General features: G+C 39.0%; 1 protein-coding gene across 9 annotated transcripts in view; it reads right to left on the reverse strand.

Moving 5' to 3' along the window:
• Nucleotides 1-897: 897 nt before the first annotated feature.
• The window catches only part of LOC122707548 (calmodulin-binding transcription activator 1), a 659,030-nt gene continuing 642,535 nt past the window's right edge, over nucleotides 898-17,392 (reverse strand). For 5 of the 9 annotated variants that reach the window (XM_043923115.1, XM_043923113.1, XM_043923111.1 and 2 more), the window contains one exon: nucleotides 898-4,170. In XM_043923115.1, coding sequence (XP_043779050.1) covers nucleotides 4,107-4,170 — 64 coding nt within the window. In that variant the 3' untranslated portion in view covers nucleotides 898-4,106. Of the gene's footprint in view, nucleotides 4,171-15,403; nucleotides 15,435-17,392 lie in introns of all 9 variants that reach the window. The other 4 variants (XM_043923116.1, XM_043923114.1, XM_043923112.1 and 1 more) reach the window with 1 other exon arrangement.

Raw genomic sequence — 17,392 nt, forward strand, 5'->3', positions numbered from 1 at the left:
GAACACCAGTAGGTCAACTGGAAGAATAGATGAGAAATGAAAAAAATAACATCAAACTGTCTTTTCCAACTCTAAATGGGATTTGAAAAAGAAAATGTTATTGTATGTTAGAATAAGAAAGAGAGTGTCACAGAGGTGAAATTCGGATTGGGTTAAGTAGGTAACGAGAGAAGTTTCCAGGCATGGGAGGAACAAATCATGAACCAAGAAACAGTGGACCTGGACACGGTTTGAACAGACCAACCAGAGGGTGCAGGTTGGGGCACAGATGAAAATAAGACTGAGTTGAGAGTGAAAATAAACAAAGGAAAATGTCACTTCAGTGCGGTGGGCTCTGGAAATCACTGAGGCTTCATGAAACTGGAAGATCTATCATGCAAAACTTGTCGACAGCAGCTCCAGAATGGTTTAGAGGGAAGAGGCACCACCAGGGAATTGAGTTTCTGCAGTGAAAGGGAAGGAGACTGATGCCAGAGTTCCAGGAAAGAAGGCTGGGCTTAGTCAGCTGAAAGGTGCATTTTTAAAAACATCAGAGGATTTTAACTGAAAAGGTGAATTTCGATCCATACTTTTATCTTTCCCATAGGTACACTTAGGCTGAGAGGTGCCTGAGAAGGTATATCAATAACTCAAGGACAGTGAATATTGATAGATATAATATACACATAATCTAAAGTTGAGATCCTCCTTGAATCCAACAGTGGACAAGCAAGTGTTCTAGGAACAGTGGCTCTATCAAGAAATGTTCTCTTTCCTGGACAGACCTGAAACTATGCAGCATTCCATGTCAAAACACTGCATCAAGAAGGAACTATTTGAAATGATTTTGTAAGGTTTAAAACCTGCTGATCACCTTGGATTTCAGTATCAGATGAAGTTAAAACAACACACACATAGTATGGGGAAATTTTCTTCATTTTTAATTTACAGCAGAAAGAATATAAAGCATTCAGAAAACATTTTCCATATTTTAAGGGCAATTCAAAACATTTTGCATGGTTTCCAGCAGCTGAGTTCTTCAACAGATCCATTGATTCAATGATGCTTTACATGCACAATTACAAAAATAAAACTTACAAAAAAGAAGACATCTAGACTAGTTTTACATGCAAGTCTCAGGGACCCCCCATTGGGCGCCAACTACTGTGTGGAACTGCCATAAGCGACCGTGCAGCCAGAGAGGGGTTCGAGTTATTGTCTCGATTTCGTTCACACAGTACAGCTGATTTCAAATGGGTAACAAGTGTAGCAATTAAATCATCAGGAGACAGAATAAGATTAGCTATTAATTTTATAATGAAATCCTACTCCTGGCACTTGGGAATTCAGATTATCCAAGAAAGCTGCGCTTACCTATCATCTTATATTCGAAATTAAGATTCACAACCAAGAAAAAGCGGTCAAAAATGTTTCATTTCAGTGGAAGTGCATTTGTACCTCACCTGGGATTCACAGTTGTACTGGTAGATGACACTGGTAGGTTTTGAACCTACTTCTATCCTCTCCGTAAGAACGCTCCTAACTCTATGTCAATCTTTTATCTTCCAGATTATCTAGCTTACTCAGCTAATAATGTAGCATGTGAGACATTTAAAAAAAAGAAAGTGAGGGTTAAAGCAAATCCACTGAGGTCATTACTCCTGTCAAAAGATCGGCTATTTGTACCACAATGGAATAAACGTACCTAAATTCAGTATTACTGAAGGATATTCTGAAAGAGCTGGCTTTCACATTCTCTTCCCATTGATGAATGCAATTGTGTGTTTGTAAATTACTCAGTGTCCTCCTGTAGGTCAAATTGTGGGAAAATAATGGGTATTTGGGGGAACTGCAACAGTTGCAACAAAACCCACACATTTAAAAACAAAATTGAGTCAGGTCAGTTTACAAATGTACAGGTGGCTGCTAGCTGTGGGGCTGTCACCGTTGTCAAAGCTGATCACAAGCAGTAAGACATATACTGTACAGTAATTCGAGGTTGGCAGTGAAAGGAAGTAATTAAAAAACAAGTACAATTATAGAAAAGGCACCAAGAGCACTGACCCCAGTTGTTACCACAACTTTTTGTATCTACCTTCCTTCTAAGACACCAGTTTAAAAGCTGATTTGTGAATATTTTTAGGCTTCACAACAAGCCTTGAGTTTTCACTTACAGTTGGCAGCCAGAACCAAGGGAAAAAAAAAATACCAAAACTATTCTCTCAGCTTTACACCAACTGATCCTGAAACTTAACCTGGGAATTTTAAACTGGCATCAGCAAGTGCGAACTTGATTCTCTCAATTTAACATTAGTAGTTGAATTGTTAAAAAGCATCAGATTTCTTTGGCTCCTCATTATGTGGAAATAGTAATATACCATGACATTCCTACGAGACCAGTTTGCATCCTTTTAATTTGTAGTTACTTTGTGTGCAATTTTCATTACATTTTCTGATTTCCAGCAGGAGATATGAAAACGTGAGATATTTTTCTATTTTTCATCCTATTTCTTTTGTCATGTTTTGACCATTCTACGTGTTCTTTGTTGGAGTGAGTGGATGGTGTTAAGCTATATACTGATTCATCTTAATGATTATCTGTTTAGCAAAAGTAACTTAATTTTCTTAAGCAATATCAGCATTCACATTACTTGGCACCATTGGCAAAAAAATCTTTTAAATAAAATAAAATAAACTCCTGGTAGCCAAAATTAAATGTAAACATATCCTTTTTTAAGTAATGTTACTCTGCCTTTTTTCCTAAGTCTTAATACAGTAGCTCTTTTTTTTTTTTTTTTTTTTGCAGTTTAGTCATGCTTTAGCAAAATGTTCTTCTAAAGAACATTTAAAATAAAGTACTCTTATAGTGAAATAAAGTTTTTTTTTTTCATTTTACAGACCATAGCCACTAATGCTTTGCTTTTTTCATTTCTTTTTTCTTGATTTCATGCACATATCTCTTTGTTTTAATATATACAATATATACAAACAATACATCCACAATTTTTTTTCTCGCTCATTCAGACAAAACTATACAAATAATTTTATCTTGCCATGTTATTGACCTTTGTGAATAAAATATTTAGCAATTAATATAATCCCTTTCAAATATTTTCTCACTTTCCATTTCTACCTTCTATATATACACAGAAACTGCTCAGGTTGGATGAGATATAGCCAAAAATATGGAATTTACTGGCCAGAACGCAGCACCACACTGATCTTTTAGGTGGCAAATGTCCAGGCAAGGTTCATGATTCCTTAGAACGACTACAGTTTCCAAGGCTACTAAAAAAAGCTACATGCTTTACCAACTCTCTAAGTAATTCTCATTGCACAAGAAAGTAAGGCAAAAAAATTAAAGTGCTGAACATGAGAAAAGGGATAAGATGATGACTCTCCTCGCAGGTTCTTGGGAGGTGGTGGGGACAAGAAAATAAATTTAAACTGTACGCTGTTCCTCATCACTTCCCATGCATTACCCGTGTACCACGCACCCGCCCCCTCTGCAAACTTCCACAAAACACTAAAAACCTGCAGATTTTTAAAAGTTGCATTAAGTGTGCTGTAGAGATTGAAACGCAAACAGACAAACAAATTAAGATCAAATAAACACAGTGAAGGAAATGAGAACACACGGACCCAATAAAGATTTGTAAGATCTAAGCCCTCCACTGAGAATCAATCCCAAAAATTCAGCTTCTTGGAAATAACCGACAGGTGCAGGAACAGCATTCTCTTCGTTGCTAGTGCATCCCCACCTTTTCTTATCTATATTTTTGGTATAAATATTTGTACAGTTCCACACGATGTTTGAATACAGCCCTATGTGAGAAGGAAGACGGCTTCTTCCTAAGAGGAGGAAAGCCTCTTTCAATTCCTCGTGGTGTCTTGTTTGCCCATGATCCAACAGAAGATTGAGTTCCAAGATGTCTTGCTGATCAAATTAAAAGTTGTCCATGAAAGTGCAAATGCAATGACCAAAACATTCCTGTTAAAATCCTGCAGCTGATCTCCCCAAAACTGCAGAGGGATTATGTGTGTGTATGTGTGTGTGTGTGTGTGCATGTGCGTGTTGTTGCATGTCTCTGCTAAAAACAGAAATGAAAACAGTCTGAAAAGCAGTGTCACATTGCTAAGGGATGCTGTTGTATGTCTTCAAGTTCCTTGGCCTTTTTCAATTCTTTCACTCTGGAAGAGAAACAAAACAAAATACCAGGTGATAACTATAGAGTGAAATTGTCACCAGATAAAGGAAAGGGTGTGGCCATTTCCCCAGGAAGTGAAAAGCCAAGACAAAAACCCTTCTGAGGACTGATGGCTAAGGAAACTCCTGTGAAATTGCTGGGGAAAATATTCAAGAGGAAGACTGCAGCCTTCCTGAAACTCTCCTCTATATCAAGAGCTCTAAACATAAAGCAAAACCAAAGTTGAAAGCATTAAATCAAGTCTAACAATAACGTGCTCCTTCTAGACAAAGTTAATTGATCAAATAACTCTTTTTAGCCTGGTCGACCCCCATGAATGCCCTGTGATTCCACAGGATGCAAGCTAGGGAGACTGCACACACATTTGTTCATTAGCTTTTGATATTTCTAGGGCATGAGTTCTTGCTTTGCTCACAGAATCAAGATCCTGAGCTATCTTGAACCTGATGGGCTCCCCTGCACAACTCTTATTTTGCCCAGGTATTATTCAGTCTTTCTGATTTTCAGAATTGCTTACTTTCCTCCCATTCCACATTGTAGCTTTGAAAGATGTTTGGGTCACTTCCCTGCACCGCCCCCCCGCCGCCCCACCTTGCCCCTGGGTAGACAGCACCAGGGTGCAATACCAATAAGGTACTTCATTCTGTTTATCAAATGTGTTGTGGTAAACAAATTTAAGTTGCTATAAATAGAGTCAGGGAAAGTTCACAGCAAATTATTTGTTGATGACTGCTTTCAGTTGAAATTTTTTAATATAAAAATTTGCCTTGGCTTTTGAATGAATATGGCCACCTGATGCAAATGGGGACCTGGGAAAGAGGTTCTAAGCTAAAGAATATATTTCTCTTTATTGTCAGATAACTAAGAGCTTGCCTGACTACTGGATTGGTCAAAGGCAAGTGTGACTTTAGGATCTAACTTCTGAAGTCAGTGTGCGCTGTGTTAAGTCATAGATTTCTGGCAGCACTGTATGCCATGTGGTAACATTTGTTTACTAAAAATGGGTGTGAGAGGATGATCTTAGCCACACAGAAGCGGCAGTTTCTCTAGACATATACATTCTACCTCAATAGTATGACAAGAAAAAAAATTTGATTTGTTTTCCCAATATGGTCCTGTGCAGAGCTAATTCCCAAATACCGTTTTCTCATTCTCTAAGAGAAGGGCCTCTCCTGTTATCTCAAGTTATATGGATAAGTTTAAATTTTATTTTAAGGTGACTGTCAGTTCCCTTTCTAGAGAACACTGGAGTGGAAAGAAAACAGTTTGAAAAACCAGTAATAAGTTATGGCTCTACTGAGGTTGGCATTCAATGAAATGGCACGTGTGCTATAATAGCGATTAAAAAAAAATTATATTTACCACCTCCAAGCAGAATCATTTCTGAGTATTCTGTCAAGTTGATATATGACCTCTTCAAAGAGAAGATGCTCTCTTTCAGAAAAAAAGCTTTGTCATTTTATCATCACCAAAAAGAATTATAATGTTTGAAAATGTACTTCTTTGTCTGATTTATTTACTAAATATACCAAGCCCAGTTTGCTCAAACAGTATATCTTTGAAACTATGAAAGCCTTCTTTCTTAACAGGTACACTTAGAATACCCTGCTGTATTCACAACTGCATCCAGGTATCACTTGAACTTTACGATTAAGTACATTATGGATCATTAAATTTTGGGGTACTGTGGGTCATACTGCAGTACAAAAATGCACATCATTATAGGTCCCTAATTTTGGACATGCATACTTGATAAATAAATGGCTTTTTAAAAATTGAAACATGCCATATTCTGTGTTCAATTTTTAAACATGCAATATCTATACTAACAGTCCTCTGGCTGGAAGAATGCAAGGCATGCACCGATGCCACCTTTCCTTCTGGGCATGCAATGTACCCGGCCTTGTGCAGACCTCCTTGCTGAATTACCGCAATGTGCATGCTACTTCAGATATGACCCCTGACTTCTGCACTAGCACAGAACTCATTCACAAATGTGCAACAGAAACTCCATCACTGGTGAGACGTCTAGGATTGAAAGAGCTCTGAACTCAAAACCTGAGAGCATAAACACAAAGATCTCCCTTCACCATGTCTCTCGAGTGGGAACAGGAAGGCTTTACAAATCTTTTCTTTTTAAGTAAAGTGTTCAAGTTTTTATTTTTATATTTTTATTTTTTGGCCACGCCGCCCAACATGTGGGATCCAGGCTTCCTGACCAGGGATCGAACTGAGGTTCCCTGCAATCAAGTGCAGAGTCAGGCTTGGGTCCTTTATCACTGGACCACCAGGGAAGTCCCACTTTACAAATCTTAAGTTCATCATTGGGATGAACTAAAAAGGGACGTGAATTATAGACCAGAAATGTTTTATAACAAATGTTCATACCAAAAATCTGTAATCAGTCGGTCATGTGGGTATACTGCAAACTTTTTTAAGTTAAAATGGTCACATTTGTTTCTGCCGCTTTTTTTTTTTTTTTGCTAGTTTCTTTTTGAGCTAATTAAAGTGTCAACTAAGTTTTTAAAGTTACAATGTAAATATGGTGCTATAAAACTAGTGCTGGCTTCACACACCATTAAGTTAAAGAGAGTTGCATGTCCACACACAGAATGACCACAATTATCAACTTAGGAAAAATGAGACATTCCTATTTCCAGATATATTTTCTAGGCTTTCCGAACTACTGAATTCCGGTGGAGAATTTAGTTTTTAGTTTCACAGTACAGTTTTCACAGTCTGCTCGCATTATAAATACAAAACATCAAAACGAATTAAATGGCAAAGGCATTTTTTAAAAGGAAGTTGTTAAAGGAGAAATTAGCAAAAAAGGAAGAGAATGCATGTTCCAATAGCTTGATGGGTTCCTTTGTGTGTGTTACCTTATTTAGTCCTCACAACCTCACCATCTTCTCCAATTTGTATATGGAGAACTGAGATTTGCAGAATTGAGCAGCCTACCCAAAATTATACATAATAGTTAACAAATGGCAGAAGGAGTGTTGTATGAAAGGCAAGAAGGTTAACAAATGGCAGAATGGTGACTTGAAGCCAGATTTATCTGGCTTCACTCCTCCACTCTGATGCCTCAAACAGTATCTCAGGGCAACAGCAACAAAAAATAAATTTTTAAACACAATTCTTGTCTTTTCCAAAAGTCTGTACAGAAAACACGCATTTAGAAATTTCCTGTGGCATGAGGTTGAAACTGATGACAATTCCCTTTTCTCAATTCTAAGATGCCATCCTTTATAAAACCATGTGTTGATTTTATTACAGTGTTTTAGAGTGAAAAAATAGCTCCATGTAAAACGTACACATGGATCTGAAGCAGATCTGAAACGTAAAAGAATGGGTCTAAGAATCAGGGCAGCCGAGGACTATTAGCCTCATTCTCCAATTTCTTGAGCATATTGATTACTAACATACCCCTGGAATTGGCTTTTACAGTCTGCTCTACTGAGATCATAAATGGAGGTTTATGTGACTCAAGGGTAGGTTATTAGGGTAAGACAGTGGTGCCTAATTTTTTGTTTTGTTTTGCTTTAAATCAAATGTCAATTGGATAAAGTATGTTTGAATGTTAGGCTGATTCCCAAAGAAAAACAGAAAACACTTATATCCACTGAAATGAATGAGAACAACTTCTGATGCGAGGATTTTTAATAAATTCTAAGAGTTAGATGTTTCAAACCGGAGTATTTCGAATAGTCACAGAAATTTGTGTCTGCCTTGTCTCACTCATTCAAGACGTGAACTAAAAGGCACAGGTTAATTGAAAATACTTCTACCATGAAAAGGATGTACAATAACAATTATTATCTCTGGGTGATATCCCTTGCTTATTTGTATTTCCAGAATGTACTACAATGAGTATGTGTTTCCTTCATAATAATGATCTCTGCTTGTCATTTTATAAAAAAGACATATTTTTCTGTCCATCAGTTACAACTACTGTGTCTTACAAATATTGTAGTTACATGACATTAAAGAACAACTGAAAAATTCAGTGGAGGGGAAAAAGATCATTTTTATAGACCAAAACAAAAATCAATTGATGGAGCTAGTTTTATTGATCCTGCCTATATTGTGAGCTTCTTTTTAGTGTGAAAACTTGGCAAATGTAGAGCAGAATTTTTGAAATTGGAAGTATACTTGAAATTTCAGTAACTGTAGTCATCACGGCTACAGAACTGAGAATACAGATATGCAAGTCACCACATTTATAGAACTGAGAAAACACATGCCCAAGTCACCACATCTACAGAACTGAGAATACAGATGTCCAAGTCACCATGTCTACGGAACTGAGAATACAGATGCCCAAGTCATCACATCTATAGAACTGAGAACACATATGCCCAAGTCACATCTACAGAACTGAGAATACAGATGCCCAAGTCATCACATAAAGAACTGAGAATACAGATGTCCAAGTCACCATGTCTACAGAACTGAGAATACAGATGCCCAAGTCACCATGTCTACAGAACTGAGAATACAGATGCCCAAGTCATCACATTACAGAACTGAGAACACAGATGTCCAAGTCACATCTACAGAACTGAGAATACAGATGCCCAAGTCATCACATAAAGAACTGAGAATACAGATGCCCAAGTCATCACATAAAGAACTGAGAATACAGATGTCCAAGTCACCACATCTACAGAATTAAGAATACAGATGTCCAAGTCACCACATCTACATAAATGAGAATACAGATGCCCAAGTCATCACATACAGAACTGAGAATACAGCTATTCAAGTCATCACGTCTATAGAACTGAGAATACAGATGACCAAGTCATCACATACAGAACTGAGAATACAGACATCCAAGTTACCCCATCTACAGAACTGAGAATACAGATGTCCATGTCACCACAAATACAGAAGAACTGAGAATACAGATGTCCAAGTCGTCACGTCTACGGAACTGAGAATACAGATGCTCAAGTCATCACATCTACAAAACTGACAATACAGATGTCCAAGTCATCACGTCTACAGAACTGAGAATACAGATGCCCAAGTCACCACATCTACAGAATTAAGAATACAGATGTCCAAGTCATCACATCTACATAAATGAGAATACAGATGCCCAAGTCATCACATACAGAACTGAGAATACAGACATCCAAGTTGCCCCATCTACAGAACTGAGAATACAGATATCCAAGTCATCACATACAGAACTGAGTATACAGATATCCAAGTTACCCCATCTACAGAATTGAGAATACAGATGTCCAAGTCATCATGTCTACATAAATGAGAATACAGATGCCCAAGTCATCACATACAGAACTGAGAATAGAGACATTCAAGTTACCCCATCTACAGAACTGAGAATACAGATGTCCAAGTCACCATATCTACAGAACTGAGAATACAGATGTCCAAGTCACCCCATCTATAGAATTAAGAATACAGATGTCCAAGTCACCACATCTACATAAATGAGAATACAGATGCCCAAGTCATCACATACAGAACTGAGAATACAGACATCCAAGTTGCCCCATCTACAGAACTGAGAATACAGATGTCCAAGTCACCACATCTACAGAACTGAGAATACAGATGTCAAAGTCATCACGTCTACAGAACTGACAGTACAGATGTCCAAGTCATCACGTCTACAGAACTGAAAATACAGATGTCCAATAACCTTTGGTTACATTATGTTACACAAACTCAACTAAGGGTTACTAAGTTTTGTGTTCTCTTGAAGAATTACAGGTGTTAGACTCATTCAGGTTGAGGAAAGAAAAGAATCTAATAATGTCCATGTTAAAAAAACAAGGCCTGTGATAATTATACTTACTTCTGAATTCCCTTGCATGGAAGACAGGCAAAGCAGTCTTCCTTGAGATTGTGAATACAACCATACAAATAGAAACTGTAGCTTCTGCAGGTACAAGGAGATTGCTACTCTAAGGAGAGCTGCCAGGATCACATATCTGAACTTTGCACCCATAACTTGGGAAATGGTCCTCGTGTTACTGGCTTGGACTTATACAGTAATTAGAAGAGTAAGACTTTGGCCTGTGACCATCCAGCTATTAAAATTAAAGACAACCCTGAGATTACCCCCCAAACATTCTAGGCTGAAAATAATCACTTTAGGGTATTGCTTCAGTCTCAACCCAAACTGCGTTGCACTGTAATGCACTGAAGTGAGGAAGAAAAGCAACAGCATTGAAAGCCAGCAGAAGCCCACGGGGTTTCTGTCCATCAGACGTCCCATGATCATTTATGGATAAATGAAGTAGGCCTGCTTCAGAAACTCGTAGCAAACAATGGCTCCATGGGTAAAGCATTAGGCAAAGCGGCTTCATTACATCTACTTGTGATGCTCAGCCAGGGAAATGTGTCATGAGTCAGTGGATCTTGGCAGGTATATTCTTGCAATGCTGGACGTCAGAAATGTACAGGGCAGCCAGAGGCGGCTTTCTGCTTAGTTACCTGTTGTTCTGAGAGCTGCAATAGCTCGTGGGGGGGTTTAGGAAAAGAAAGGTCTTGCCATTTTCCGGATACCTCATTTGGATTGCAAAATGAAAAAGACAGAGAGGCCCAATAAGAACAACACAGAGCATGTTGTCTGCAATGTAACACACACCACTGTGTTCCCAAAAGATTCATTTCCTAAAAGAGGCAAGTAAGACAGAATTACTTTAGAGATTTTAATGAGATGCCACGTCCCACCTTCATCTCTCACTCCTCCCTGAGCCGACTGGGCCACTTGGAAATTCACCTAACGCCATGTTTAACTAGAGAAGTGAGACATCTGAGTTGCTGACAGACTCTGTTCCTTTCCTCAATTAAACAGCTCACTCGCAGGCATTGTTAGAGAGCTGCCCTTTGGACGAAAGTGGAGAGAACCACACACAAGTCTATGTGTGACCTGCAGAACTTGCTAGCGACCCACTGCAGATATTTGGCTCGACTGCTCTCAAGAATCTGTGCTGTCAACGCTACTTACCAAGATAACTAGCAGCATCTGGTTAAGTGTTTGGAAACTCAGCTGTCAAATAGAAAACCTGTTGTTTAAAAATCTGTGATCAGAAAGTGTTATTTCTTCTTCCTCCAACCAGGGCTCTTTTCCTTCCAGTTGCATGGTTTCACCCACCTTTATCCAACATGGGTAGCTAGGCCAGCAATTTATAAGAAATTAGTTATTTCAATACCGGGAGTCCTGCTGATTACAATACCTGCAGGGACTATAACAGGTTATAAGGCTCTCTTGCAGAAATCTGATCTCATCAGGGAAAGAAGAAATTTGTCTAAGGCAATTTCTATTTTAGTCTCAATACCTTGAGAATAAACCTGTTAGGTAATTCAGCTGTTTTCTATCTTCTTTTTCATCTGAAGCATCCTGGTTTTCTGCTGTAACACTGAATAACACCCTGTTCAAGACACTCAAAATCCAACTGGAATGCAGATTTTCAGCATGTGCACTAAAAAATTTCTTCAAGCTTAGCAATCCTTCAGCCATTTACTGAAGTTGTATCACACCTCAAAGAACTAGGAAAATAATAATTAAAACTGTTGACTCAAATGTCTGTGTTTAATGCTTTCTCAAATAGATAGTTATTGTGTCCAAGACAAAACAAATTCCTCTGACGGCATTAGGATTTGGATGACTCCATTTTAAATTACTGGATAAATTAGGGGTGAAGTCTGGAGGAAAGACTTAAGTGAAAATGAGCTAGATTCAGTGAAGACCATTTGGTGCTTTTTCTTAGCTTTCCCCAAGACTGATAATTTGAATGGGTATTTTCTGATTGCTCAGCTGCTGGAATTAGCCTACTGGCTCCCAATTCTGATGGCTGACATCACTTCCCTTTATATTATCTTTCTCCTTCATTAAATTAGGAGTTGGGGTCAAATTGCCTTTTATATACACTATACCATGAAATTTCATTCTTTCACTTTTCAAATTATTATCTCTGAATATGTAAACCTTAAATGCCTTAACTATGGTCTACTTTATACATTAGTAAGTACATTATCTTCTTTGACATAAATTCCAGGAATATAAATCCTCCTCAGAGAAAGCCCTGCCTCCCACGGGCCACTTTAATCCAGGGACTCAGAGGAAGGGCCATCCGACTTCTCCAGTGGACAGAGAGGACACAAGATCCTACTGGGAATTAGACAAGACACAGATAAGCTGTTCCTCGGTTCAAGGGAACGAACTTGTTTAGTTGCTCAGTCCTGTCAGACTCTTTTGTGACCCCATGGACTGTAGCCCACCAGGCTCCTCTGTCCATGGGATTTCTCAGGCAAGAATACTGGAGTAGTTCACCATTTCCTTCTCCTGGGGATGTTCCTGACCCAGGGATTGAACCTGCGTCTCCTGCATTGCAGGCAGTTTCTTTACCACTGAGTCACCTGGGAATTCATACATCAGAGAAAAATAACCATGTTGGAGGGAACCTGAAAGCTTCTCAGTTCCTCTCTCTCCAGCCCCCTAAGACTTGAGAGGGATGGGGGTATTATGAAATTCCAAGTTTTCATGCATGAGGAGGAGTTTTATTGGAACTCACAGCAGAATGCAACAGGCGTTCAGGAAATGAAGGTGGGGACTCTGGTTGGCATGGAAAAGCACTTCTAGAAAATGTACTCTTAAAAAGGATCATTAACATACCAGACCCTAACAAGCTTCCAAAGTGCATAAGCAACTGCTTTTACTAAACTGTTGGATCCTTGCAGCGAACTATATAAATTGCACAGAACATGCAAGATACTATCACTTATAATTAAATTGAATACTAGGGCATGCATCTGTTCTCTTGGGAGTTTTTTTTTTTTCTTTTTTTAATGGAAAGAGATATTATCTATGTATGCAGAGAGTGAAAGGGAATAGAAAAAGAGAGAAATGGAGATTTGTGTCCCATTTTTCTCTTGTATTTCAAACACAGAGAAATCTGCTCAAATCTCTGAGCCGGCTCCATCATGTGGGACCTGAAATAATTCAACTGTAAGCAGCTGCCTAATTCTAGAGAGCTCTGACTAGTTAAATTTACAATGGCATGTAGCTGCTTTACATTTTTAAAAACTAATTTCTCCTTCAGTGTCAACTTTTTACAGGGATAACTAATATATATATAAATATATATATATATATATATATTAGTTATCCAGTTGTGTCCAACTCTTCGTGACCCCATGGACTATAGCCTGCCAGGTTCCTCTGAACATGGGACTCTCCAGGCAAGAATACTGGAATGGGTCACCATTTACTTTTCCAGGGGATCTTCCTGACCCAGGGACTGAACCCAAGTCTCCTGCATTGGCAGGAAGATTCTTTACCACTGAGCCACCTGGGATCTTGATTTAGGAAGAATGTATAAAAACTCAATTCTCCTGTCACCCTAGGTCAGCAAACTACAGTCTGTGGACCAAATCCAGCCCAATGCAAATGTGTGTAATAAAGTTTTATTGGAATACAGCCACGACTCTCCACTGATGGGACTGTCTGTGGCTGTTCTGATGCTTCGATGGCGGAACTAGATACAGTGATCCTCTCCTTATCTGTGGTTTTGCTTTCCAAGGTTTTAGCTGCCACAGGTCAACTGTGGTCTGAAAATATTAAGTGGAAAACTCCAGAAATAAACAATTCATGAGTTTTAAATTGTGTGCTGTCTGAGTAGCGTGGTAAAATCTTGGTCCTGCCTGGGACGTGGATCACCCTTTTGTCCAGCACACCCATGCTGCATATGTGAACTGCCTGTCAGTATAGGCGAAAACCTAGCATATATATGTATGTATGTTTAGGGTCTGGTACTACCCATCCACTAGGCATCCATCGGGGTCGTGGCATGTGTCCCCCATGGATAAGGGGAACTGCTATATTGCAACAGACATTTATTACCTGGCCTTTTAATTAAAAGGCCTTTGAATGTTTGGATTAAAATATAATGAATAAATATTAGCATCAACACAAATGTGGTTATATGGGAAAGAACATCTCCAAAGACATTAGAAGTTTGGGAATTTCTGAAGCATTATCTTTTCTCAGAAACCTTGTAAGTGATTAAATACAGTGTTAGCATAAGGTAAGAAGGGAGGATGTTGGATGTAGTTGAGTTGATAGAGGTAACTGCCATGTTTTATTTTACTTTATTTTTCTGCCATGTTAGATTTTTAAATGCATCTTAAGACTATCTCTAGGACAAAAGTTGTCTAGTTAACCTAAATTCAAGTCTGATTTTAGTGAATTCAATTTCTGGCTTTTAAAAAACAGTTTTCTGCCCGCTACATCCTTTATTATAACTTAAGATGTGTTTGAGCAAACTCCAGGAGACAGTAAAGGACAGGGAAGCCTGGCATGCTGCAGTTCATGGGATCACAAAGAGTTGGACATGATTTAGTGACTGAACAATAACAGCAAAGACTTGTTACAGTCATGTCTGTGCATACTTACAAATCAGCATCAGATTCTAAAAATCTCACTGACACTCACACGGTCCACTGAACTACCGCTTCATTTCTTTAAAACACACATTTTCTTGGAACATCCACTCGGGACCGTAATACAGAATGTACAGGTTTCAGACACTTCACACCACCCTGTCTTTCTTCAGCACTGTCATTAAAGTTGGAAGTTGGGTTCACTCCCTTTTGGATAATGAACGTACTGGGCCGGTTCAGGAAGCACAGCTCTGGGTACTGGCTTGGCTCTAGGTATTGACTTACCTCCTAGCACTAGGAAAGGAAGAGTTAGAAAATGAAACTATGTAACTCTAAATAGGAAACAGATGAGTTAAAAGAAAAACGTCAGTATCACCTAGCAAGCCTTCTTGCTTTAGAAATTTCCACACAGAAGTAGTTGAATTTCATGTAGATTATTTTCATCACCAATTACCACTTGCTTAAGGATTTCCTTCTACTGCAGCCTTGTTTAGATTTAAACGTGTCCCACCAGCCACCTTTTTCATACGGAAGGCTTCTCCCACCAAGTGCTAGAGTGGCTTCAGGGCCTTTCACCTGCTCATGCATCTATGTATGTCTGTATGTGACTGTTCTCCTGTTGTATAAAGTAGCAGTGTTAGTAGTCAGGGTTAGTTTTTATTTTATTTCATTCGAAATGGATGTGAAACTTTACTGGCATACCTAGGCTGCAGCCCCATGCAAGCAAGCAAAAAGCAAAATATTGAAAATGGAAGGTAAAGATAAACTGGCTAGCAGGCAGCTACACTCACCCTTTTGTACAGCCTATGGTCCACCAGGGGGCTTTAGACAGTAAAACAACACCAAAGAGCTATTAGCATGTGAGGGTCACAACAGAAATCTTATAAATAGCTTTATTTCAACAACAACCAAAAAAAGACTATAAAGTAGTTCCTTTTTTTTTCTGGAAAGAAAGAAAAGGAGAGTGGTGGTGGGAGATGTGAAATGAGCATGTAGGAAAGTCACCAATTTATTTTTCGGTCTAAAAATGTTGAGGTCACATGACTTGGTAAAATCCTTAAGAAATGGGACACTTGCTGACTCCCAATGCCACTTCCTACCTACCTTTTCTGAGAGGGCATCATAGGAGATTTCCTGTTTTAATGCTTCTAAGGGACAATACAGATGATAGTCTCTCTTAAGATAATATTCAATATCCTGGATGGAACAGCAACAAAGTGACACTTATTCTAGGGGAAGTGAGTTCAAACTTCCAGGATAGATTTTTAGGATTTCTTCAAGTTCCTTCATTGACTATATAGGCATGGAAAGTGAATACTGACCATGCCTAGTAGACAAAGGTTACTCCAATTTGCCTGCACATTTTTTCTAACATCTGGAATATCAAGGGGCAAGTGAAAAAAAAAAAAAAAAGAGCCAAGAGAGGTCATTGTTTAATCCCAAATACTGAACAGAAATTCAGACCCAGAATCTGATACTCTCTTCATAACAAATCTTCTTCTTAGCTTCATGAGGTTATTCCTGGTAAAAAAAAAAATAAAGGCTGAAGAAAGACAAAATCCTCATGAAATGCTTCTCTACCAGTCTGAAAAAGGAGAACTCTTAAAAACATGAGTGAAACCATTCCTTCACCCAGGCTCCTATACGAAGCAGACTTTTGGGCATTTATAAGTTCTTACCCTCTCAGTTCACCCAATGAAAACACAGTAGGTTGAGGCCAAAAAAAAGAAGAAGAAAATAGGACTGTATTGAGCAGCTTTGCTCACATTCACCAAGGAGGCATTAGTTGTTCAGTAGCTCAGTCGTGTCCTAGTCTTTGCGACCCCGTGTAGCCCACGAGGCTCCTCCGTCCAAGGGATTCTCCAGGCACGAATACTGGAGTGGGTAGCCATGTCCTCCTCCGGGGATCTTCCCGACCCAGAAAGCGAACCCGCATCTACTGCATTGGCAGGAGGACTGTTTACCCCTGAACCAACTGGAAGCCCAAGAGGCATTACGTATGGATATTTTCAAAGTTCGAGGATACAGAAGAACCAAGGAGAATTCAACTTGAGAACATATTTGTCTGATGTGGCTTAAGGAAGAGCAATGTTGAGGGGGTTTTTCTTGAAGATCAAATCTGCTGGGAGAGTGTTAACCACAGACTCAGTGGTGCTGGGGAGAATCCTCCTGGGCTTTTTGTTTTGCGGGAGGAAGAGGGAGAAGGGAGAAGACTGTGAACACGCATGGAAAAGGCACAGGGAAGGCCCTGGTATTGTCACCAAAGGAAGAGCAACTCCTTGATTTGGCTGCAAGTCCTCTAAGGCAGGTGTGACTAAATCATAAGGAAGAGACTGATTTTGGTAAGGCCTGGAGAATTCCTTTCATTATGTCCTGGTCCTGCCCCATATTTTTATATGCATTTTCTAACAAGACTTGCTATTTCAGAGCACTGATATGGGATGTCTCATCACTTAGCTAATCATGGGGAGAACCCCCATCACCGCAGGTGGAGAGCAAAAGGACTGCAGAGGAATATGGTAAAAGTGCCTCAGCTGCCCTGGCAGCAATCCTGGCTAGAGAGCACTGTATATATCCTAAAGAATGTTCCTTTTAATTATTACTGTGCATGTGTAGCTCTGTCCACTTTCCCTTCCGTGTTCATATAAACAAATTATTTTGTTAATATAAGTAAACGTGCACACAAGTAGCCCATTAACCCCTAGTAAGTTTCAGAGTTAAAATATTGCCAAAGTTAGCAAGCAGACAATTTGAGGAGGAAAAACACTAAAGTGAAACCT

The sequence above is a fragment of the Cervus elaphus genome, chromosome 14 (assembly GCF_910594005.1).
Source record: "Cervus elaphus chromosome 14, mCerEla1.1, whole genome shotgun sequence".
In the NCBI taxonomy this organism is placed as follows: domain Eukaryota; kingdom Metazoa; phylum Chordata; class Mammalia; order Artiodactyla; family Cervidae; genus Cervus; species Cervus elaphus.